Source organism: Dendrobates tinctorius, unplaced genomic scaffold (genome assembly GCF_039654945.1).
Source record: "Dendrobates tinctorius isolate UK_male_01 unplaced genomic scaffold, ASM3965494v1 ptg000214l, whole genome shotgun sequence".
Taxonomy (NCBI): domain Eukaryota; kingdom Metazoa; phylum Chordata; class Amphibia; order Anura; family Dendrobatidae; genus Dendrobates; species Dendrobates tinctorius.
This window is the reverse complement of record NW_027361881.1, coordinates 6,205,889-6,230,654: the sequence shown is the minus strand read 5'-3', so window position 1 is coordinate 6,230,654 and position 24,766 is coordinate 6,205,889. Positions and strand designations below refer to the sequence as shown.

At 44.9% G+C, this 24,766-nt stretch overlaps 1 protein-coding gene across 1 annotated transcript in view; it reads left to right on the top strand.

Annotated features, from left to right (window-relative positions):
- The first annotated feature begins 22,679 nt into the window (after positions 1 to 22,679).
- The window catches only part of LONP2 (lon peptidase 2, peroxisomal), a 59,715-nt gene continuing 57,628 nt past the window's right edge, over positions 22,680 to 24,766 (top strand). Inside the window, exon 1 of the mRNA XM_073554989.1 lies at positions 22,680 to 23,005. Within this exon, the coding sequence (XP_073411090.1) occupies positions 22,773 to 23,005 (233 nt within the window). The 5' untranslated portion in view covers positions 22,680 to 22,772. The remainder of the gene's footprint in view (positions 23,006 to 24,766) is intronic.

Sequence of the window (24,766 nt, the reverse complement as noted above, 5' to 3'; positions counted from 1 at the left end):
GGGGGATATGTGAGAATCATGTGGGAATAGTGGATGAGGGCAGGTATATCTCGCCCAGATTCCTTTCCTATGTGGCCTAGTCTGGTCAGTATCGCACCTGCTTGCTAATGAATAATGGGAGGTGGATATAAAAGGATGCCAGGTGGTTGTGTGAGTGTCTCAGCCTGGGAACACAGAGAGCCTGTCTGTGTGAGAGACACACACGTGAGTGGAAGCAGTGCCCACTGCAACTGTGGCGGCCTTCTCCCGTCCAACCCAACCACAGTTGCAGTGGGCACTGCTTTCACTCACGTGTGTCTCTCACACAGACAGACTCTCTGTGTTCCCAGGCTGAGACACTCACACAACCACCTGGCATCCTTTTATATCCACCTCCCATTATTCATTAGCAAGCAGGTGCGACACTGACCAGACTAGGCCACATAGGAAAGGAATCTGGGCGAGATATACCTGCCCTCATCCACTATTCCCACATGATTCTCACATATCCCCCCCCTCTGCTCAGACCACTCTGGTCGAGCAATGACACCCGCCAAACAGTGCACTCGGGACAGGGCATCTGCATTCCCCATCTGTACCCCTGGGCGGTGCTCCACCGTAAAAGTGCAAGCTTATATCTGGTAACCAGCTTTTCCAATCTCTGCTCTGAATCCACTCCTGTGTCTCCATTCAATGTCAGCAAGCAGTTAATCCTGAATGCTATCTATGTGTTTTCAACTCTGCAAGCTTATATCTGGTAACCAGCTTTTCCAATCTCTGCTCTGAATCCACTCCTGTGTCTCCATTCAATGTCAGCAAGCAGTTAATCCTGAATGCTATCTATGTGTTTTCAACTCTGCAAGCTTATATCTGGTAACCAGCTTTTCCAATCTCTGCTCTGAATCCACTCCTGTGTCTCCATTCAATGTCAGCAAGCAGTTAATCCTGAATGCTATCTATGTGTTTTCAACTCTGCAAGCTTATATCTGGTAACCAGCTTTTCCAATCTCTGCTCTGAATCCACTCCTGTGTCTCCATTCAATGTCAGCAAGCAGTTAATCCTGAATGCTATCTTTGTGTTTTCAACTCTGCAAGCTTATATCTGGTAACCAGCTTTTCCAATCTCTGCTCTGAATCCACTCCTGTGTCTCCATTCAATGTCAGCAAGCAGTTAATCCTGAATGCTATCTATGTGTTTTCAACTCTGCAAGCTTATATCTGGTAACCAGCTTTTCCAATCTCTGCTCTGAATCCACTCCTGTGTCTCCATTCAATGTCAGCAAGCAGTTAATCCTGAATGCTATCTATGTGTTTTCAACTCTGCAAGCTTATATCTGGTAACCAGCTTTTCCAATCTCTGCTCTGAATCCACTCCTGTGTCTCCATTCAATGTCAGCAAGCAGTTAATCCTGAATGCTATCTATGTGTTTTCAACTCTGCAAGCTTATATCTGGTATATAGTTTTTTCAATTTACTCTGCTTGTCCCCTTATGTTGTGAGGTCAAGAAACTTTTCAAAGTGCTTTATGATCCATGTAGTGCTGGACATGTGTTTATTTGACCACAACATTTTATTGGGTCCTGGTGTCTCAATTTAGTGTGATTGATTAACGAGCAGAGAGAGCCACAAAAAAAAACAAAAAAAAACAAACTTAGCCTTAACCTCCTATATATTCAGACCTAGCTAGGGGGAGCATTTATGCAGGGGTGGCATTTATGCACATGTAATCTAAGTACATGTATCAAAGTACTTCTGGCAGTTATAACATGGCAGTTGGGCAGGAGACAGGTAAGACATTTATATACATCTACTCCCTGTACATTTGGAGTACAACAAATATATACCATATGCATTTGTGTAATTTTTATCCTGGCCGCTGCATTCACACACATCCACCGCCCTGGCATTAACTCTCCACACTCCATCCATATTGGCCCCTCACTCCTTTCCTCTCCTATGTATAGCACGCATGCTCTTTTCACATTGTTAAATTGCACAGATCCAGCCAGTCCCACCATTCAACACCAGAGACGCTCTCACAAATCACTTAACCATCTGCTCACTCTTTCTATCCTCCTTCTCCTAGTTGCAGGAGACATTGCTCCCAACCCTGGTCCCCCATGTTATAGAAAGTCAAACCCCCCCACTGCTACACTTAGAAACCCCTCTAATCTTATTAATATTCCCTGCATGCCATCTGTCTCTCTTAATTGTGCACTTTGGAATTCTCGCTCAGTGTGTAACAAACTCTCCTTCATTCATGACTTCTTCCTTTCTAATTCTCTTAACCTCCTCGCTCTTACTGAAACCTGGATCCAGCAGTCAGACACTACCGCTGCTGCTGCTCTTTCATACGGGGGACTACACTTCTCTCATACCCCAAGATCAGACAATAGAGCTGGTGGAGGCGTTGGTCTGCTCCTATCACCAAAATGTACCTTTCAGGTTATCCTCAAGTACCCTCACTTATCTTCCCTTCTTTTGAGGTCCATGCCGTCAGACTCTACACCCCCTTCTCCATGCGAGTGGCGGTGGTGTATCATCCTCCCGGCCCCTCCCATCAGTTCCTGGATCATTTTGCCACTTGGCTTCCACATTTTCTCTCCTGTGACATCCCTACCCTCATCATGGGAGATTTCAACATCCCCATTGCTCTTCCCCTCTCCCCATCTGCTACTCACCTTTTATCTCTAACCTCCTCATTTGGCCTTTCGCAGCTTACTAATTCTCCAACGCATGAAGACGGGAAACTCCCTCGACTTGGTCTTCTCTCGGCTTTGTGCAGTGGATGATTTTGCAAACTCCCCTCTCCCGCTCTCTGACCACAATCTTCTTTCATTCTCTATCAAGAACTGCCAGGCCGCTCAGGTCACCCCCACTGTCCAGACTTATAGAAACATACAGGCCATTAACACCCAGAAACTTATGAAGAACTTGCAGTCTTCATTGGCCCCTATCTCCTCCCTCTCCTGTCCTGATTCTGCATTGAAGCATTACAATGAAACACTTCAAAGTGCCCTGGATGAATTTGCTCCTCCTATAAATAGAACACCACAACGCAGACGGCGACAACCCTGGCACACGGTGCAAACACGTTTCCTGCAGCGGTGCTCCAGGTGCGCCGAACGTCTGTGGAGAAAATCCAATCTACGCGAAGATTTCATCCATTTTAAGTTTATGCTTAGAACATACAACACTGCCCTTCACCTCTCCAAACAAACCTATTTCAACACCCTCATCATCTCACTGTCCAATAACCCGAAACGTCTCTTTGACACTTTTCATTCTCTACTCAATCCAAGAGTACAGGCCCCAACCACGGAGCTCCGAGCTGACGATCTGGCCAATTACTTCAAAGAAAAAATTGACCAGATCCGACAGGAAATTATCTCCAAATCCCCTCATACCATGCACTGTCCTCCCTCCCCCACTGCATCTAACTCACTCTCTGATTTTGAACCAGTCACAGAAGAAGAAGTAAGCAGGCTCCTTGCATCTTCTCGCCCAACTACTTGCACCAGTGACCCATTTCCGTCACATCTCCTCCAGTCCCTTTCCCCTGCTGTCACCCCTCACCTAACTAAAATTTTTAACCTCTCTCTCTCTTCTGGTATTTTTCCCTCCTCATTTAAGCATGCCATCATACATCCACTACTTAAAAAACCATCCCTCGACCAAAACTGTGCCGCTAACTATAGACCTGTCTCTAATCTTCCCTTCATCTCTAAACTCCTGGAACGCCTGGTCCACTCCCGTCTTATCCGCTATCTCTCAGAAAACTCTGTTCTCGACCCTCTCCAATCCGGTTTCCGCTCTTTACACTCCACTGAAACTGCCCTCACTAAAGTCTCTAATGATCTGCTAACAGCTAAATCAAATGGTCATTACTCCATGCTAATTCTCTTGGATCTCTCTGCAGCATTCAACACTGTGGATCATCAGCTCCTCCTCACTATGCTCCATTCCATTGGCCTCAAGGACACCGTTCTCTCCTGGTTCTCCTCCTATCTCTCCGACTGCTCCTTTACTGTTTCTTTTGCCGGTTCCTCCTCCTCTCACCTTCCCCTTACTGTTGGGGTTCCTCAAGGATCGGTTCTAGGCCCCCTCCTCTTCTCCTTGTACACTGCCCCTATTGGTCAAACAATCAGTAGATTTGGTTTCCAGTACCATCTCTATGCTGATGACACCCAATTATACGCTTCTTCTCCTGACATCACGCCAGCCTTTCTAGAAAACACTGGCGATTGTCTAAACGCTGTGTCTAACATCATGTCCTCACTATATCTGAAACTGAACCTGTCAAAGACTGAACTCCTTGTGTTTCCTCCTGCTACTAATGTACCTATACCCGACACTGCCATTTCCGTCTGTGGTTCCACTATTACTCCCCAGCAACAGGCCCGCTGTCTTGGGGTCATACTTGATTCCGAGCTTTCCTTTGCCCCCCACATTCGATCACTGGCTCGCTCTTGTCATCTGCACCTCAAAAACATTTCTAGAATTCGACCTTTTCTTACTTTTGACTCTGCAAAAACTCTTACTGTTTCTCTTATTCATTCTCGTCTCGACTATTGTAACTCTCTTCTAATCGGTCTCCCTCTTACAAAACTCTCCCCTCTCCAATCTGTCTTGAATGCTGCAGCCAGGATCATATTCCTCACCAATCGTTACACCGATGCCTCTACCTTGTGCCAGTCATTACACTGGCTACCCATCCACTCCAGAATTCAGTATAAACTTATTACCCTCACCCACAAAGCCCTCCATGGCTCAGCACCACCCTACATCTCCTCCCTTGTTTCAGTATACCACCCTACCCGCGCCCTCCGTTCTGCTGATGACCTGAGGTTAGTATCCTCAATAGTCAGAACCTCCCACTCCCGTCTCCAAGACTTTACACGTGCCACGCCAATTCTTTGGAATGCACTTCCCAGGTCAATACGATTAGTCCCCAATCCCCACAATTTTAAGCGTGTCCTGAAAACGCATTTATTCAGACTGGCCTACCACCTCAACACATTAACCTAATCTATCCCTGTGTGGCAGAGCCAAAAGTTTTACCATAACCAGGTTCCCCGCATCATGTTCCCACATGCTTTATGCCTCCATTAGCCCTCTGTGTCTGTACTGTTATACACTTAACATTATGGATGGTCCATACAATCAGGGCAACTGTCACCACCCACCTTTCGTGTCTACCTCTTTCCTCATAGACTGTAAGCTTGTGAGCAGGGCCCTCATTCCTCTTGGTATTTGTTATAATCTACTGTATGTGATTATTGTTATGCTGTAATGTCTATTGTCTGTACAAATCCCCTCTGAAATGTAAAGTGCTGCGGAATATGTCAGCGCTATAGAAATAAAATTTATTATTATTATTATATTATTATTATATTATTATAGGCCTGCAGGGCAAGGAACCACCGGGTCACCCGGCTATTCCGTTCCTTGTTCAAGTGCATCCACTTGAGAGGGGCATGGTCAGTGATCAGCCTGAACTTTCGGCCCACCAGGTAATATTTGAGGGCCTCTAGAGCCCACTTAATGGCGAGGCACTCTTTTTCTACGACTGCATACCTTTGCTCGTGTTTATTCAGCTTCCTGCTGAGATAGAGGACTGGGTGTTCCACTCCGTCCCTCACTTGTGACAGTACGGCCCCGATACCGGTATCAGAGGTATCCGTTTGTACCACAAACTCGCTGCGGAAGTCCGGAGTCACCAGTACGGGCTGAGAACAAAGTGCCCGTTTTAGGCTATGGAAGGCTTCTTCAGCCGCTAAACTCCATTTAATCATGACGGAGTCATTCCCTTTGGTAAGATCCGTCAGGGGGGTAGCGATGGCTGCAAAATTGGGTATGAACCGGCGATAATAGCCGGCGATCCCCAGGAAGGCTTGCACCTGCTTCTTGTTGACAGGTTGTGGCCAGTCCTGAACCGCTTGAATCTTATCGACCTGGGGTTTAACAACACCCCTCCCAATTACATACCCCAAATACCAGGCTTCTTCTAGCCCGATGTGACATTTCTTGGGGTTCGCGGTTAGACCTGCCTCCCACAGGTCGTCAATCACAGCTTGTACTTTCTGGAGATGAGTCTCCCAGTCCAAGCTGTAAATGACAATGTCATCCAAATAGGCCGAAGCGTACTGCCTATGTCGCCTTAGGACTCGATCCATCAGTCTCTGGAAGGTCGCCGGTGCCCCGTGCAGTCCAAACGGCATATACACATACTGAAATAGACCTTCCGGCGTAGCAAATGCCGTCTTTTCTCTGGCAGCCTCAGCCAGAGGGATCTGCCTATACCCCTTTGTTAGATCTAGGGACGTAATATACCGGGCTTTTCCTAACCGATCTATTAACTCGTCGACCCGGGGCATAGGGTAGGCATCAAATTTTGAGACCACATTCAGTTTCCTGAAGTCATTGCAGAACCGGATGGTGCCGTCCGGTTTAGGAATTAGCACAATCGGGCTGGACCAAGCACTGTGCGACTCCTCAATGACTTCTAACTCTAACATTGCCTTCACTTCTCGGGAAACGGCTTCACGGCGCGCTTCCGGGATTTGGTAGGGCTTAACGTGAACTGTGACACCAGGTTCCGTTACGATGTCATGTTTCATTAGTGTAGTCTGCCTGGGTTTTTCTGAGAAAAACTTTTGGTTGTGAAGTAGAAACTGCCTGACCTCAGTCTTTTGCCGCTCCGAGAGAGTCTCTGCAACCCGTACCTCCAGTACGGTATGCGAGCAGACGGGACGGGCCAGCTCCGCTGACAAGGCAGACCAATCCTTCCAGGGTTTTATCAGATTTACATGATAAATCTGTTCAGGTTTTCGTTTACCTGCCTGGTATACTTTGTAGTTTACTTCACCAACTCTTTCCTTAATCTCAAAGGGGCCCTGCCACTTTGCCAGGAACTTACTGTCCACCGTGGGGACCAGGATCAACACCCTATCTCCGGGTGCAAACGTACGGATCTTGGCACCCCTATCATAGATTCTTTTTTGGGCTCCTTGAGCCTGTATCATGTGTTCTTTGACGATAGGCATAACAGCCGCAATACGGTCCTGCATCTGTGTGACGTGATCTATCACCGTTTTAAACGGAGTGACCTGACCATCCCAGGATTCTTTGACAACGTCTAAGGCTACTTTCACACATCAGTTTTTTGCCGTCAGGCAGGATCCGGCTATTTTTAGAAGAAACGGATCCGGCATAAATTTTGGAGAACTGTAGAAACGGATCCGTTTTTTTGCTGGATCCGTCTAGCAGGTTATATCTGTTCCTGGGGGCTGGCCAATTGGATCTGAGCATGCGCAGACTTAAAAAAACCGGATCCGGTGGCTGGATCCGTCTTTTTCTGGATCCGGCGCATTCCGGCGCCCATAGACTTTCATTGTAGCAAAAAGCTGGAAGCGCCGAATCCGGCGCTTCCGGCTTTTTCGCCGGAGACAAAAAACGTTACAGTAGCCGTTTTTTCCAGACGCCGGAATGAGACAAGTTGCCGGATCCGGCAAAAAACGGATGAAACGCAATGCCATCCGGCACGATCCGGCGCTAATGCAAGTCAATGGGGAAAAACTGGATCCGGCATTGCATTTTGCCGGATCCGGTTTTACAAAAAAAAGCCGGATCGCGCCTGAAGGCAAAAAACTGATGTGTGAAAGAGGCCTAACAGTCCGCGAGGACGTCGGGCGTACAATAACTCGAAAGGCGAGAATCCTGTGGAAGACTGGGGTACTTCCCTGATGGCAAAAAGCAAATACGGAAGTAAATAGTCCCAGTTCTTCCCATCCTTGTCTATCACCTTTCTCAGCATCTGCTTCAGAGTTTTATTGAACCGTTCGACCAACCCGTCTGTTTGAGGGTGATACATGGATGTGCGTAACGGTTCGATTTGTAACAATCGGCAGAGCTCCTTCATTACCCTGGACATAAAGGGGGTCCCCTGGTCGGTGAGTATCTGTTTTGGTATACCGACCCGACTAAACACATGCACCAGTTCCTTGGCAATCGTCTTGGTGGCCGTGTTACGCAAAGGGATGGCCTCCGGGTAAGGAGTGGCATAATCCAAGAGGACCAGGATATGTTGGTGTCCAAGTGCAGACCGTGGAAGGGGCCCAACTAAATCCATCCCAATCCTCAAACAAAACAGTGTAATATCCTTTTGGTGGTTTTCTGGACTCCCAGGTGACCTCCCATCACATGTCCGAGGGCCAGGTCCAGCACCTGCCGCCGGTAGGGTTTTGGCACGACTAATAGTTGCACCGTGTCTTCCCCCTTTTTCTCTATCTGATAGAGTAAATCATTCTCCAGGACCATGTAAGGATATGCCAGCCTAGAGCCAGGTTCTACGGGTACCCCATTTATCACTTTTACATTTGTCCTAGCCTGAGAAAGGGTAGGATCCTTTATTTGCTCGCTTTGGAAGTCATCTTTCTGAACTTCCAAATCCGGCAAACGGGGAGGTGGACGGTTGCCTGCCCCCTCCTCTTCCCTGGTCTCCTCCGTATCACCCACCATCACTGAAAACGGGAACTGCAGGTCATTTCCAGCAGACTCTTCCCCCGAGTCTTCCGCGGAGACCTCTTCCAGGGGTTCGGGACCCACACGCGCCCTGGGAGAAGAACCATGTACACTATTACCCTGGGGCATCAACTGATTCTCCCACAATTGCCAGAAGTGGGGAAAATCCCGGCCCAAGATAACATCATGCAATAACGCCGGGACGAGTCCCACTTTATGTTGCACAGACCCATAGGAAGTAGTAATGCATATGACCGTGGTGAGGTACGAACAGGTGTCTCCATGCACACACGTTACAGAAAATTTGTCTGATGGTCCAGTCGGGGCTGACACCAGACTGGCCTTCACCAGAGTCACCACACTTCCCGAGTCTAACAATGCCACCACATTTTTGCCATCAACAGTTAAATCACACAAGTGTTTTTCCACATCCTTTTGACCGGCATTCACACTCACTACCCGTGCAACCATAGACATGCGGTTTTTAGAGTCTGTGACGTTGCACTGCATGGGTTCAGCAGTGACCGGACAGTTCGTAGCAATGTGGCCCATCTCTTGGCAGCGGAAACACCTAACAGGCCCCTTGCTTAGACCATAGTTCGTTACTCTCGGCCTCGCAGTGCGGGCAGTCCCGTTTTCCTCCCCCACTGTCTTAGGGATTTTTCCTTCTCCCCTACTCCCTGGAACAGTCTTACCGGTTTCAAGTGGAGATGATGAAGAATGAGGAGGGGTAGCGTCGTCTCGGAGTGCTTCCGCCACGGAGTAACGTTCAACCAGATCCACCAGTTGATCTTCCGTCGTAGGATTTCCATGGCTTACCCACTTCCTCAGGGCTGGCGGCAGAGCTCTCAGGTACTTGTCCATGACGACTCTCTGGATTATCTCTGGCGCTGTCAGCACCTCAGGTTGTAGCCACTTCTTCGTCACGTGGATCAGGTCGAACATCTGTGACCGCGGTGGTTTATCCGGCTGATAAGTCCATTGATGCACTCTCTATGCACGGACAGCGGTCGTCACTCCCAGCCGGGCCAAGATCTCGGCTTTCAGTTTGTCAAAGTCCTGCGCGGCTTCAGGTTCTAAGTCATAATAAGCCTTTTGGGCTTCACCGGAAAGAAACGGGGCAATCAGGCCGGCCCATCGTGCCTTCGGCCATTTTTCTCGCACCACCGTCCGTTCAAACGTGGTCAGGTATGCCTCGAAGTCATCTTCGGTCGTCATCTTCTGCCAGTACCGACTCACGTGAATCACTCTCGACTCGGCTTCCAGGTTAACCTCAGGTAAGCTTGCCAAGCGCTGCGCCACCTGCTGGAGAAGCGAACGATCGGTAGCTGTCATGTCCACCAACTCCTTCAGTTGGGCCATCATCACCCGATTAGCTTCTTGCTGGACGGCGGTGGACTGTACCAGCGCTTTCACCATGTCCTCCATGCTCATGCTTCCAACGTGATGCCCGCGTTCTCCACGACAATGTGATAAAACACTCCGGGATCAGCTTTGCTGGGGTCAAAGGTCACGTGCGTTCAGCATGAAACTCAGGCGCACAGCCGGGGTCCGGGTATAACTGACACTGGGTCAGGTTTATTAACGGTGAAAGCAATGCATAAAGAAAAAAAACATAAAACAAATCCTTGCCTGTCCGGCACTAACTAAACAAGGTACAACCTAACTACCAACTGGCGGGCTTCTCCCGTCCAGCCAAACCACAGTTGCAGTGGGCACTGCTTCCACTCACGTGTGTCTCTCACACAGACAGGCTCTCTGTGTTCCCAGGCTGAGACACTCACACAACCACCTGGCATCCTTTTATATCCGCCTCCCATTATTCATTAGTAACCAGGTGCGATACTGACCAGACTAGGCCACATAGGAAAGGAATCTGGGCGAGATATACCTGCCCTCATCCACTATTCCCACATGATTCTCACACTACGTAACAAACAAAGGTACACAAGTCTCTGATGCTTTACATTAGTGCGCCGGTCCTAGGTCATAGCCATCTTTCACCCTTAGTGAACTGTTATACATCCCCATAGCAGTAGGTACAAACGATTTCCTGAATTTCTCCTTCTTGCACCTTAGTAGGATTAGACGGCTGCTGAATGTGCTCTTCCGATTCAAGAACAGCCCGTATAGTGGGTGTGTATTATTGTTCATTATAGCCCTGCACTTCTTTTGAATCCTATCTTCCATGACCTCCTCAAAAGAGTCAAGATGGAGGCCAACAGCCGCACTTGCCTTCTTGATAGGTTTGTTGAGCTTATTGGCGTCAGCTACTCGCACACTACTGCCCCAGCAAATGATAGCAAAAAAGATGGCGCTTGCTACAAGGGACTGGTAGAACATTTCCAGCATTTTACTGCACACATTGAACGACCTGAGCTTCCGCAGAAAGTACAGTCTGCTCATTCCCTTCTTGTGAATCTCCTCTGTATGACACCTCCAATCAAGTTTGCTGTCAAGGTGAACCCCCAAATATTTGTAGGTCTCAACCATCTCCACCTCTTGGCCAGCAATAGTGATCAGTAAGTAGTCATCTTTTTTCCTTGTGTACATGATCATCATGGCCATGAACCTTACCCTTCTGTACCAAAATCCTGTGAGTGTCTCTGGTTCATATTAGCAGGAGATTACTGCAGCCCCCCAACTTTAAAGATTGCAGGGGTCACAAATCAGAAGAGCCCAATAAGAGAAAAAAACCATCACAAAAGAAACAAAAAGCCTGTTACCACTCATGGCAAGTTTCCAATACCATTTTTTTAGCAGGTAAAGTGGGGATGACCGATGCAAGAAACATATGTCATAATATTAATATTTTATTTCGGTAATAAAGCCTCTATTCTCTACAGACACAGCAGAGGCCGCCTCTGTAAGTTTCTCATAAAGCATGGTAGATAGCAAAACACCTCCAGCCTTGTAGCTGCCTGATAATTGATGGCCACGTCAGTGGATACGACCCCCCATATTACCAGCCCAGGACCCTGCAGCAGATTATAGCAGAGCCGACAGCGCATGTGATCTCCAGCCTCGGCCCGGGAGCTTTCATTGACAAGTACAGAAATGAAAACAGAAAAACTTATTGATGGCATAGGAGCTCCGTATTCCTGCCATATAATGATTGACAGATGGAGCAGTGGAGACATTGGGAAAAGCAGGAGCATAAAAAGAAGCTGGTAATGGTGGTATAAATATATGTATGTATATGGCTGTATAAATCTGTATGTACTGAGCTCCCTCTAGTGATGACTGTATAAATCTGTATGTAATGAGCTCCCTCTAGTGGTGACTGTATAAATCTGTATGTAATGAGCTCCCTCTAGTGGTGACTGTATAAATCTGTATGTAGTAAGCTCCCTCTAGTGATGGCTGTATAAATCTGTATGTAGTGAGCTCCCTCTAGTGGTGACTGTATAAATCTGTATGCAGTGAGCTCCTTCTAGTGGTGACTGTATGAATCTGTATGTAGTGAGCTCCCTCTAGTGGCGGCTGTATAAATCTGTATGTAGTGAGCTCCCTCTAGTGATGGCTGTATAAATCTGTATGTAGTGAGCTCCCTCTAGTGGTGACTGTATAAATCTGTATGTAGTGAGCTCCCTCTAGTGGTGACTGTATAAATCTGTAGTGAGCTCCTTCTAGTGGTGACTGTATGAATCTGTATGTAGTGAGCTCCCTCTAGTGATGGCTGTATAAATCTGTATGTAGTGAGCTCCCTCTAGTGGTGACTGTATAAATCTGTATGTAGTAAGCTCCCTCTAGTGATGACTGTATAAATCTGTATGTAATGAGCTCCCTTTAGTGGCGGCTGTATAAATCTGTATGTAGTGAGCTCCCTCTATTGGTGACTGTATGAATCTGTATGTAGTGAGCTCCCTCTAGTGGCGGCTGTATAAATCTGTATGTAGTGAGCTCCCTCTAGTGATGGCTGTATAAATCTGTATGTAGTGAGCTCCCTCTAGTGGTGACTGTATAAATCTGTATGTAGTGAGCTCCTTCTAGTGGTGACTGTATGAATCTGTATGTACTGAGCTCTCTCTAGTGGCGGCTGTATAAATCTGTATGTAGTGAGCTCCCTCTAGTGATGGCTGTATAAATCTGTATGTAGTGAGCTCCCTCTAGTGGTGACTGTATAAATCTGCAGTGAGCTCCTTCTAGTGGTGACTGTGTGAATCTGTATATAGTGAGCTCCCTCTAGTGATGGCTGTATAAATCTGTATGTAGTGAGCTCCCTCTAGTGGTGACTGTATAAATCTGTATGTAGTAAGCTCCCTCTAGTGATGACTGTATAAATCTGTATGTAATGAGCTCCCTTTAGTGGTGACTGTATAAATCTGTATGTAGTAAGCTCCCTCTAGTGATGGCTGTATAAATCTGTATGTAGTGATCTCCCTCTAGTGGCGGCTGTATAAATCTGTATGTAGTGAGCTCCCTCTCATGGTGACTTAATAAATCTGTATGTAGTAAGCTCTAGTGGTGGCTGTATAAATCTGTATGTAGTGAGCTCCCTCTAGTGGTGGCTGTATAAATCTGTATGTAGTGAGCTCCCTCTAGTGGTGACTGTATAAATCTGTATGTAGTGAGCTCCCTCTAGTGGTGACTGTATGAATCTGTATGTAGTGCGCTCCCTCTAGTGATGGCTGTATAAATCTGTATGTAGTGAGCTCCCTCTAGTGGTGACTGTATAAATCTGTTTGTAGTGAGCTCCTTCTAGTGGTGACTGTATGAATCTGTATGTAGTGAGCTCCCTCTAGTGGCGGCTGTATAAATCTGTATGTAGTGAGCTCCCTCTAGTGGTGACTGTATAAATCTGTATGTAGTGAGCTCCCTCTAGTGGTGACTGTATGAATCTGTATGTAGTGCGCTCCCTCTAGTGATGGCTGTATAAATCTGTATGTAGTGAGCTCCCTCTAGTGGTGACTGTATAAATCTGTTTGTAGTGAGCTCCTTCTAGTGGTGACTGTATGAATCTGTATGTAGTGAGCTCCCTCTAGTGGCGGCTGTATAAATCTGTATGTAGTGAGCTCCCTCTAGTGATGGCTGTATAAATCTGTATGTAGTGAGCTCCCTCTAGTTGTGACTGTATAAATCTGTATGTAGTGAGCTCCTTCTAGTGGTGACTGTATGAATCTGTATGTAGTGAGCTCCCTCTAGTGATGGCTGTATAAATCTGTATGTAGTGATCTCCCTCTAGTGGCGGCTGTATAAATCTGTATGTAGTGAGCTCCCTCTATTGGTGACTGTATAAATCTGTATGTAGTGAGCTCCCTCTAATGGTGACTGTATAAATCTGTATGTAGTAAGCTCTAGTGGTGGCTGTATAAATCTGTATGTAGTGAGCTCCCTCTAGTGGTGGCTGTATAAATCTGTATGTAGTGAGCTCCCTCTAGTGGTGACTGTATAAATCTGTATGTAGTGAGCTCCCTCTAGTGGTGACTGTATGAATCTGTATGTAGTGAGCTCCCTCTAGTGATGGCTGTATAAATCTGTATGTAGTGAGCTCCCTCTAGTGGTAACTGTATAAATCTGTATGTAGTGAGCTCCCTCTAGTGGTGACTGTATAAATCTGTAGGTAGTAAGCTCCCTCTAGTGGTGGCTGTATAAATCTGTATGTAGTGAGCTCCCTCTAGTGGTGACTATATAAATCTGTAGGTAGTGAGCTCCCTCTAGTGGTGACTGTTTGAATCTGTATGTAGTGAGCTCCCTCTAGTGATGGCTGTATAAATCTGTATGTAGTGAGCTCCCTCTAGTGGTAACTATAAATCTGTATGTAGTGAGCTCCCTCTAGTGGTGACTGTATAAATCTGTATGTAGTGAGCTCCCTCTAGTGGTGGCTGTATAAATCTGTATGTAGTAAGCTCCCTCTAGTGATGGCTGTATAAATCTGTATGTAGTGATCTCCCTCTAGTGGCGGCTGTATAAATCTGTATGTAGTGAGCTCCCTCTATTGGTGACTGTATAAATCTGTATGTAGTGAGCTCCTCCTAGTGGTGGCTGTATAAATCTGTATGTAGTGAGCTCCCTCTAGTGATGGCTGTATAAATCTGTATGTAGTGAGCTCCCTCTATTGGTGACTGTATGAATCTGTATGTAGTGAGCTCCTCCTAGTAGTGGCTGTATAAATCTGTATGTAGTGAGCTCCCTCTAATGGTGACTGTATAAATCTGTATGTAGTAAGCTCTAGTGGTGGCTGTAAATTCAAATTCAAAGAAGCTTTATTGGCAGGACTAAATACACATTAGTTTTGCCAAAGCAAGTGTACAAAAGGGAATAGGGATAGGGACAGTAGGGATGTTGGGTAGGGGCTGTAGGAAAGGTGGATGGGGGCAGATCCAGGATGGGGCTATAGAAGTCCATGGCATAGGGAAGGTGGATGGGGGCATGGGGGCAGATCGAGGATGAAGCTATAGAAGTCCATGGCATAGGGAAGGTGGATGGGGGCAGATCCAGGATGGGGCTATAGAAGTCCATGGCATAGGGAAGGTGGATGGGGGCAGATCCAGGATGGGGCTATAGAAGTCCATGGCATAGGGAAGGTGGATGGGGGCAGATCCAGGATGGGGCTATAGAAGTCCATGGCATCGGGAAGGTGGATGGGGGATGGGGGCAGATCCAGGGTGGGGGCTATAGAAGTTCCATGGCATCGGGAAGGTGGATGGGGGGATGGGGGCAGATCAAGGGGGGGGCTATAGAAGTACATGGCATTGGGAAGGTGGATGGGGGATGGGGGCAGATCCAGGGTGGGGGCTATAGATGTCCATGGCATCGGGAAGGTGGATGGGGGGATGGGGGCAGATCCAGGGTGGGGGCTATAGATGTCCATGGCATCGGGAAGGTGGATGGGGGCAGATCCAGGATGGGGCTATAGAAGTCCATGGCATCGGGAAGGTGGATGGGGGCAGATCCAGGGTGGGGGTTATAGAAGTCCATGGCATAGGGAAGGTGGATGGGGGGGTGGGGGCAGATCCAGGATGGGGCTATAGAAGTCCAAGGCATAGGGAAGGTGGATGGGGGCAGATCCAGGGTGGGAGCTATAGATGTATAAATGTATATATGTATAAATCTGTGTGTAGTGAGCTCCCTCTAGTGGTGGCTGTATAAATCTATGTAGTGAGCTCCCCCTAGTGGTGGCTGTTTAAATATGTATACAGTGAGCTCCCTCTAGTGGTCACTGTGTAAATCTGTATGTAGTGAGCTACCTCTAGTGGTGACTGTATGAATCTTTATGCAACGATATCCCCCTGGTGGTGGCTGTTTTTACTCCAGAATTTTGGATGTAGTTGTTCCTTTTTGGAACTTTGCTGCCTCAGCTTCTTGACAAAGATCAAGAGACAAGATGGGAGAAGGATAATCTAATTGATTTTAGCCTGAAGTGTGAACCATTACGTCGTGGAGTGGGGGCAGCGCGACTGCTCATGCTGCATGTGTTCCGCGCTTGGGCACATGACGCCGTTGATTTTCATTAGTTTGGTGCAGGTCCTGAGCCCGCCATCTGTCTCTTACCTTTCATGGTCACAGCTGGAGCTCCTGAGACTTCTGCGAGATCCACTTTAGCAGTAAGTGATTACAGCGCGGCGTCAGTGACGTGGCGAGCGGAGGTTCTGCGAGCGTCCGTGATCAGTCGCCGGCTCAAGAGACTCTTCATGTGATGCTGATTGCCGCTGACGCGCTGCTGCGACTCCTCATCACACAGTTATAGATCAGGGGGGACTCATCAGGGAGGGATTCGGCCTAAATTCACATGGACAGTTTTTTGTAGGAAATGTTTCCATTTTTAAGCAGTTTTTTTTTTTGTCTCTTGAAGAGTTTTTGAAAAGTTTTATTTTTGCAGCCTTTTGAGTGAACAGTGTTTAAATTGGAGCTTTTTCCATTCGAATCTGTTCTGAAGAAATGACATGCAGTTTTTTTTTTTATTCCACTATTTATTTTATTTTTTTAAAAATATTAAATTGCATTTTGCCATATTATTATTAATTATTATTTTATTTTTTCACTATTTTAGGTTTTAAAATTATTATCATTTTATTATATTTTATATTAGTATTAACTGTTGTTATTATTATTATTATTATTATTATTTTATTTTTATTTCCACTATTTATTTTATTTTTTAAAATTATTACTTTATTATATTTTGTATTATTAGAATTATTATTATTGTTGTTATTTTATTTTTATATCCACTATTTAATTTTTCATTATTATTTGATTATATTTTGTATTATTATTATTAATTATTATTGTTATACATTATTATAATAATGCAGGGGGAGGAGCGCCGAGGCTCCTGAGTTTTTTAGTTTTTTACCCCGTTTAATTGTTAATGGACCGGTGTCTTTCTGTCCTCGTGGAGCTCCGTGCCTGGATTCAGCTGGGAGAGAGTGAAGCTGCTGGCTGCCTGCCTTGTACCCATTTCCAGCATGCAGATGATCCCAGGATAGGAAACCTGGTGGAGTGTGCGGTGCTGGAGTTGTTCTGGAGATCTTGTGATCCAGGTGGAGCTGAAGGGGTGAGCTGGGCAGGTTTGGACTGACTGTTGGCGTGTCCCCTGATGTCCCTGTCTTGTTGCACCCATGCCCTCCCCCCCAGCAGTGCTGGGAGCACCCTTTATGGAAAGTTGTACATTTAACTCTGCTAAGCTGTGACTGTTCAGTCTTGTGGTCCACATGGAGCTGTAGGGCTACAGGATTCGGCAGAGCTGGGAGTAGTGTGGAGACTGCGACCAGCTGGGACCGGTGTCTTTCTGTCCTCGTGGAGCTCCGTGCCTGGTTTCAGCTGGGAGAGAGTGAAGCTGCTGGCTACCTGCCTTGTACCCATTTCCAGCATGCAGAAGATCCCGGGATAGGAAAGCTGGTGGAGTGTGCGGTGCTGGAGATGTTCTGGAGATCTTGTGGTGGAGCTGAAGGGGTGAGCTGGGCAGGTTTGGACTGACTGTTGGCGTGTCCCCTGATGTCCCTGTCTTGTTGCACCCATGCCCTCCCCCCCAGCAGTGCTGGGAGCACCCTTTATGGAAAGTTGTACATTTAACTCTGCTAAGCTGTGACTGTTCAGTCTTTATAGCTACAAGCTGAGTGTAATCATGGCCACTGCACTCTGTAAACCTTCTCTTATGATTTCAAGGGACGATTTATTATTCTGGAATCATCCGCAATTTCTCATGGACTCCCCTTCTTGGAGCATGATTGCTAATTCAACAATTGAGTACATAAAATCCATTACTTCTGTGAAACCTGTGGAGGTGTACTGCAAGAGAGGTAGGAGAGGAGGCGTCCTGGCATGCCTTCGGAGGAGAGGGTTCAGAACAGCTCTTCCTTCACTCCACTTGGCTAATGTCCGTTCCTTATCTAACAAAATGGAGGATCTGAACTTACTTTGTAACATGAGATCTGATATGGCCAATTCAGCTGCTCTTTGTTTTACTGAGACCTGGTTGAATGAGACCATCCCTGATTGTAGTCTGGATCTACCTGGTTTTGTTATCTACAGAGTTGACCGTGATTGTGTAGCTTCAGGTAAACAAGGGGGGGTGGGGTATGTCTCTACATCAACACTAGCTGGTGCTGTGATGTTAACATACTGTGAAAAGGTTGCTCTCTAGATCTAGAGTACCTTGCACTCAATTGTAGAGAATTTTACTCTCCAAGAGAGTTTTCATCTATGGTTCTGGTTGCAGTATATATTCCCCCTCAAGCATCTGTTAAAGCTGCTATTGGTGAATTAGCTTGCAAAATATCAGAATGGGAGAAAGGATCTCCAGAAGCATTTGTGATCGTAATGGGGGACTTTAACAATGGAAAACTCAACCTGGATCTCCCCAAATTTACTCAACACATAAACTGCTTCGCAAGAGAGAACAATACGCTTGATCACTGCTATACAGTCATAAAAGGGGCCTGCAGGGCAGTGAGGAGAGCAGCAGTGGGCTTTTCAGATCATTGTCTAATTCATTTAATTCCAGCCTACAGGCAAAGGTTGAAAACATCCAAAAGTACAGTTTATACAAAGAAGACATGGTCTGAGGAGGCAAAATTGCAACTACAAGCATGCTTTGAATGCACGGACTGGGAGGTATTCCAGGAAACATGCTCAGGTCTGGATGAATGGGTTGATGCAGTGTCCTCATAGATCCGTTTTTGTGAAGACACGTTTATTCCATCCAAATCAGTCCACTTTCGGGGAAACAACAAGCCGTGGTTTACAAATAAAGTCAGGTTGATCCGTAAGAGAAAAGAGGAGGCTTATAAAGCAGGCGATATTACTGAATTCAAGAAACTTAGGAACTCGCTATCTAAAGAGATCAAGTTAGCCAAACACGAGTATGCAAAGATTCTGGAGGAAAGGTTCTCATCAAAAGATACTAGATCTGCATGGAGAGGATTAAGAGAGGTCACCAATTATAAAAGCCACCCCACTATAGTGAACCCCAGCAGAAGTCTGGCAGCAGAGTTAAATGAATTCTACTGCAGATTTGAGGCAAGCTCTACACACAGTGGCTATTCATCTCTAAGCTCCTCAGTCTGTTCATATAAAGATCATTCATTGTGCAACACCCAAGTAGTGATCTCCGAGGCAGAGGTGATACGCATCCTAAAGGGACTTAAGGTCAAAAAGGCACCTGGCCCTGATGGTGTATCTCCAATGTGTCTGAAAGTATGTGCTACCCAGCTTGCCCCTATACTGACAAATATATACAATGTGTCACTGAAAGAGTGCGTTGTACCTCAGTGTTGGAAAAATTCCACAATTATCCCTGTCCCCAAGAAAGTGGGATCCTCTGAGCTGAACGACTATAGACCAGTAGCACTCACATATGTAGCTATGAAAGTCTTCGAAAGAATTATGATGTCCCACCTGATAAAATTCACGCAGAAGCTATGGGACCCGCTTCAGTTTGCCTATAAGGAGAATCGTTCGGCAAACGACACTGTCAATCTGGCACTGAAGTACATTTTGGATCATACAGATGAACTGCACTCATATGTCCGGATTCTTTTCATGGACTTTAGCTCAGCGTTCAATACCATTGATCCGAATTTACTTCATAAGAAAATGGTAGCTCTTGGAGTCCCTCTCAACTTATGCTTGTGGATTTATAACTTCCTGACAGCCAGGATACAGAGTGTAAAAGTTGGACCATTCACTTCGGACACCTTGGTCACAAACATCGGGGCACCTCAGGGGTGTGTTTTGTCCCCGTTACTGTTTTTTCTCTATACGAATGATTGCATCTCTTCAGCAGACTCAGTAAAAATCTTGAAATTTGCCGATGATATGACACTGATTGGTCTCATCAGGGGAAATGCTGAAGACTTGTATCGGAGTGAGGTGGAAAGAATATGTGACTGGTGTAAAGCCAATAATCTTGTACTCAACACTAAAAAAACTGCTGAGATGGTTGTGGATTTTAGGAAAGATCAACATGAGATACTTCCAATCTACATCCATGACGAAGTGGTTCTTAGGGTCACAGAGACCATATTCCTTGGTGTTATCATCTCTCATGATCTTAAATGGGGGAAAAACGTGGATGCTGTTATAAGAAAAGCACAACAGAGGATGTTCTTCCTGTGTCAGCTGAAAAGATATGGTTTGTCTAAGAATCTGCTGATCTTATTCTTTAATGCTGTCATCAGATCTGTGATTTGTTCCTCTCTGATAGTCTGGTATGGGGGAGCCACTGCGCATGACAAACTCCGCTTACAAAGGACTTTCAGAACAGCAGAGAGAATTATAGGTTCCCCCCTGCCTAAAATCCAGGATCTTTATGATAAGAGTATTCGATCCCACGCATTGAAAATTTCATCCGATCCCTCTCACCCAGGACACTCCTCATTCCAACTACTCCCTTCAGGACGTCGCTTCAGAGTCCCCAAATGCAGCACCAACCGCCATATGAACAGCTTCTATCCACTCTGTTCAATAATGAAATCGTCATGTGTAGACTATATACTGTATCTGTCTTGTTAGATGTTACTTGTTGTATCTGTTGTTATATATTATGTTGCCTCTTTGCCACAAAGAATTCCTTGTATATATGTAATATGTACTTGGCGATAATAAATTTGATTGATTGATTGATTAGTATTATTTTATTTCCACTATTTTTTTTTAATTATTATTATTTTATTACATTTTGTATTATTAATAATTATTACTATTATTATGTTATTTTTAATTTTTTTATTTCCATTATTTTATTTTTTAAATTATTATTTTATTATATTTTTTTTATTATTATTATAAATTATATTATTTTATTTTTATTTCCACTATATATATTGTATTTAAAATTATAATTATTTTATTATATTTTATATTATTATTCATTATTATTTCCACTATTTATTTCATTTTTTTAAATTATTATTTTATTATACTTTGTATTATTAATAATTATTACTATTATTATGTTATTTTAAATTTTTTTATTTCCATTATTTTATTTAAATTATTATTTTATTATATTTTGTTATTATTATTATAAATTATATTATTTTATTTTTATTTCCACTATATATTGTGTTTAAAATTATAATTATTTTATATTATTATTCATTATTATTTCCACTATTTATTTCATTTTTTTTAAATTATTATTTTATCATACTTTGTATTATTAATAATTATTACTATTATTATGTTATTTTTAATTTTTTTATTTCCATTATTTTATTTTTAAAATTATTATTTTATTATATTTTTTTTATTATTATTATAAATTATATTATTTTAGTTTTATTTCCACTATATATTGTGTTTAAAATTATAATTATTTTATATTATTATTCATTATTATTTCCACTATTTATTTCATTTTTTTTAAATTATTATTTTATCATACTTTGTATTATTAATAATTATTACTATTATTATGTTATTTTTAATTTTTTTATTTCCATTATTTTATTTTTAAAATTATTATTTTATTATATTTTTTTTATTATTATTATAAATTATATTATTTTAGTTTTATTTCCACTATATATTGTGTTTAAAATTATAATTATTTTATATTATTATTCATTATTATTTCCACTATTTATTTCATTTTTTTAAAATTATTATTTTATCATACTTTGTATTATTAATAATTATTACTATTATTATGTTATTTTTAATTTTTTTATTTTCATTATTTTATTTTTAAAATTATTATTTTATTATATTTTTTTATTATTATTATAAATTATATTATTTTAGTTTTATTTCCACCTATATGTTGTGTTTAAAATTATAATTATTTTATATTTTATATTATTATTCATTATTATTTCCACTATTTATTTCATTTTTTTTATTATTATTTTATTATACTTTGTATTATTAATTAATATTATTACCTTATTTTGTTTTTATTTACTTTATTATTATTTTTTTTCAGAATTTTTTTTTTTTTTGAGGAACTAAGTGGATTTCCTACAGAAATTAATGAGGAGTTTTCCGGGTGTTTTCGATGAGGATTTCGCTGTTTTTTTTTGTTGTTTAATCTGCACCAAAATCCTCCTCAAAAACAGCGGCAAAAATTCATGGAAACCTCCTCTGAATAGTTTTCTTCACATGTCCAATCTTTTTTTTTTTCCTAAATAAATCGATTGACTTTTTCCAAGCGGATCCTGACGGAAACTTCTAGAAACTCGGCGGAGGACGAACGCCTCAGGAAGGAAATCCAGGCCGTCTTTCTGCGGAGTTTTCGGAGCAGATCCTCCGCCGCTCGGGAGGATTTTTTTGAGGAGGATTTGGAGAGTTTCTGCACGAAGCCGTGAGTGGATCCTGCCGGAATCCGCTCCAGACGACGCTCCGTCCAATCAAAAGGCTGGAAGATTCATTACAGAAATAATCTCTTCAAAAACAAAAAAATCTCCAAAATCTCATTTTCCTTCTTTTTTTTACGCTTAGATGTCACGGCCGACGTTAACCGAAGCCTCTGAAGGGTTAAGCGTCCCCAAATCCCCTCACAATCATAGCCATGGCGCCATTTTACCTCAGGAGACGCTTTTGTCAGTCAGTACTCTAGTCAGGAGGCCATGCTGGGAGTTGTAGGCCCCCAAAAGCTGCTCTGTTTGGTGAGTGTTCACACTTACTGCGATCTTCGTGCTGCTATAATTCCTGTCACGGACGGTTTTTCCTCAGAGGCTGTAGTTCCCACATTGCCCGCTAGATGTCAGCGCTGTGTTGCGCTTCATCGTGCGAGATGTGCGGGTGTTTGGTGCTCTCCGCTCGCCGTACTTGTAGTCCGGATCTTGCCCTTTGGCCGCAGTTGTCTCCTGACACCGCGGATCATGGCGAGCAGCGACTCCATCCAGATCCCTCGGCGTCTGCCGCTGCTGCTCACCCGGGACGGCGTGCTGCTGCCGGGCTCCAGCATGCGGTGCAGCGCGGACACCCCCGGGAACATCGAGCTGGTGCGGAACCGCCTGCTGCGCGGAACCTCCCTGAAGAGCACGATCATCGGGGTGATCCCCAACACCAGGGACCCGGCCACCGACAGCGAACAGCTGCCTGCCCTGCACAGGTGCGGACCGGCCGGCACGGGGTGGACGGAAACCTGCAGCGCTATGAAAGGAGGGAGGTTGTCAGCAGCTATACGGGGAGGGAGGTTGTCAGCAGCTATACAAGGAGGGAGGTTGTCAGCAGCTATACAAGCAGGGAGGTTGTCAGGAGCTATACAAGGAGGGAGGTTGTCAGCAGCTATACAAGGAGGGAGGTTGTCAGCAGCTATACAAGCAGGGAGGTTGTCAGGAGCTATACAAGGAGGGAGGTTGTCAGCAGCTATGGAAGGAGGGAGGTTGTCAGCAGCTATACAAGGAAGGAGGTTGTCAGCAGCTATACAAGGAGGGAGGTTGTCAGCAGCTATACAAGGAGGGAGGTTGTCAGCAGCTATACAAGGAGGGAGGTTGTCAGCAGCTATACAAGCAGGGAGGTTGTCAGCAGCTATACAAGGAGGGAGGTTGTCAGCAGCTATACAAGGAGGGAGGTTGTCAGCAGCTATACAAGCAGGGAGGTTGTCAGCAGCCATACAAGCAGGGAGGTTGTCAGCAGCTATACAAGGAGGGAGGTTGTCAGCAGCTATGGAAGGAGGGAGGTTGTCAGCAGCTATACAAGGAGGGAGGTTGTCAGCAGCTATACAAGGAGGGAGGTTGTCAGGAGCTATACAAGGAGGGAGGTTGTCAGCAGCTATACAAGGAAGGAGGTTGTCAGCAGCTATACAAGGAGGGAGGTTGTCAGCAGCTATACAAGGAGGGAGGTTGTCAGCAGCTATACGGGGAGGGAGGTTGTCAGCAGCTATACAAGGAGGGAGGTTGTCAGCAGCTATACAAGCAGGGAGGTTGTCAAGAGCTATACAAGGAGGGAGGTTGTCAGCAGCTATACAAGGAGGGAGGTTGTCAGCAGCTATACAAGGAGGGAGGTTGTCAGCAGCTATACAAGGAGGGAGGTTGTCAGCAGCTATACAAGGAGGGAGGTTGTCAGCAGCTATACAAGGAGGGAGGTTGTCAGCAGCTATACAAGCAGGGAGGTTGTCAGCAGCTATACAAGCAGGGAGGTTGTCAGCAGCTATACAAGCAGGGAGGTTGTCAGCAGCTATACAAGGAGGGAGGTTGTCAGCAGCCATACAAGCAGGGAGGTTGTCAGCAGCTATACAAGGAGGGAGGTTGTCAGCAGCTATGGAAGGAGGGAGGTTGTCAGCAGCTATACAAGGAGGGAGGTTGTCAGCAGCTATACAAGCAGGGAGGTTGTCAGGAGCTATACAAGGAGGGAGGTTGTCAGCAGCTATACAAGGAAGGAGGTTGTCAGCAGCTATACAAGGAAGGAGGTTGTCAGCAGCTATACAAGGAGGGAGGTTGTCAGCAGCTATACAAGGACGGAAGGTTGTCAGCAGCTATACAAGGAGGGAGGTTGTCAGCAGCTATACAAGGAAGGAGGTTGTCAGCAGCTATACAAGGAGGGAGGTTGTCAGCAGCTATACAAGCAGGGAGGTTGTCAGCAGCTATACAAGCAGGGAGGTTGTCAGCAGCTATACAAGGAGGGAGGTTGTCAGCAGCTATACAAGGAGGGAGGTTGTCAGCAGCTATACAAGGAGGGAGGTTGTCAGCAGCCATACAAGCAGGGAGGTTGTCAGCAGCTATACAAGGAGGGAGGTTGTCAGCAGCTATGGAAGGAGGGAGGTTGTCAGCAGCTATACAAGGAGGGAGGTTGTCAGCAGCTATACAAGCAGGGAGGTTGTCAGGAGCTATACAAGGAGGGAGGTTGTCAGCAGCTATACAAGGAAGGAGGT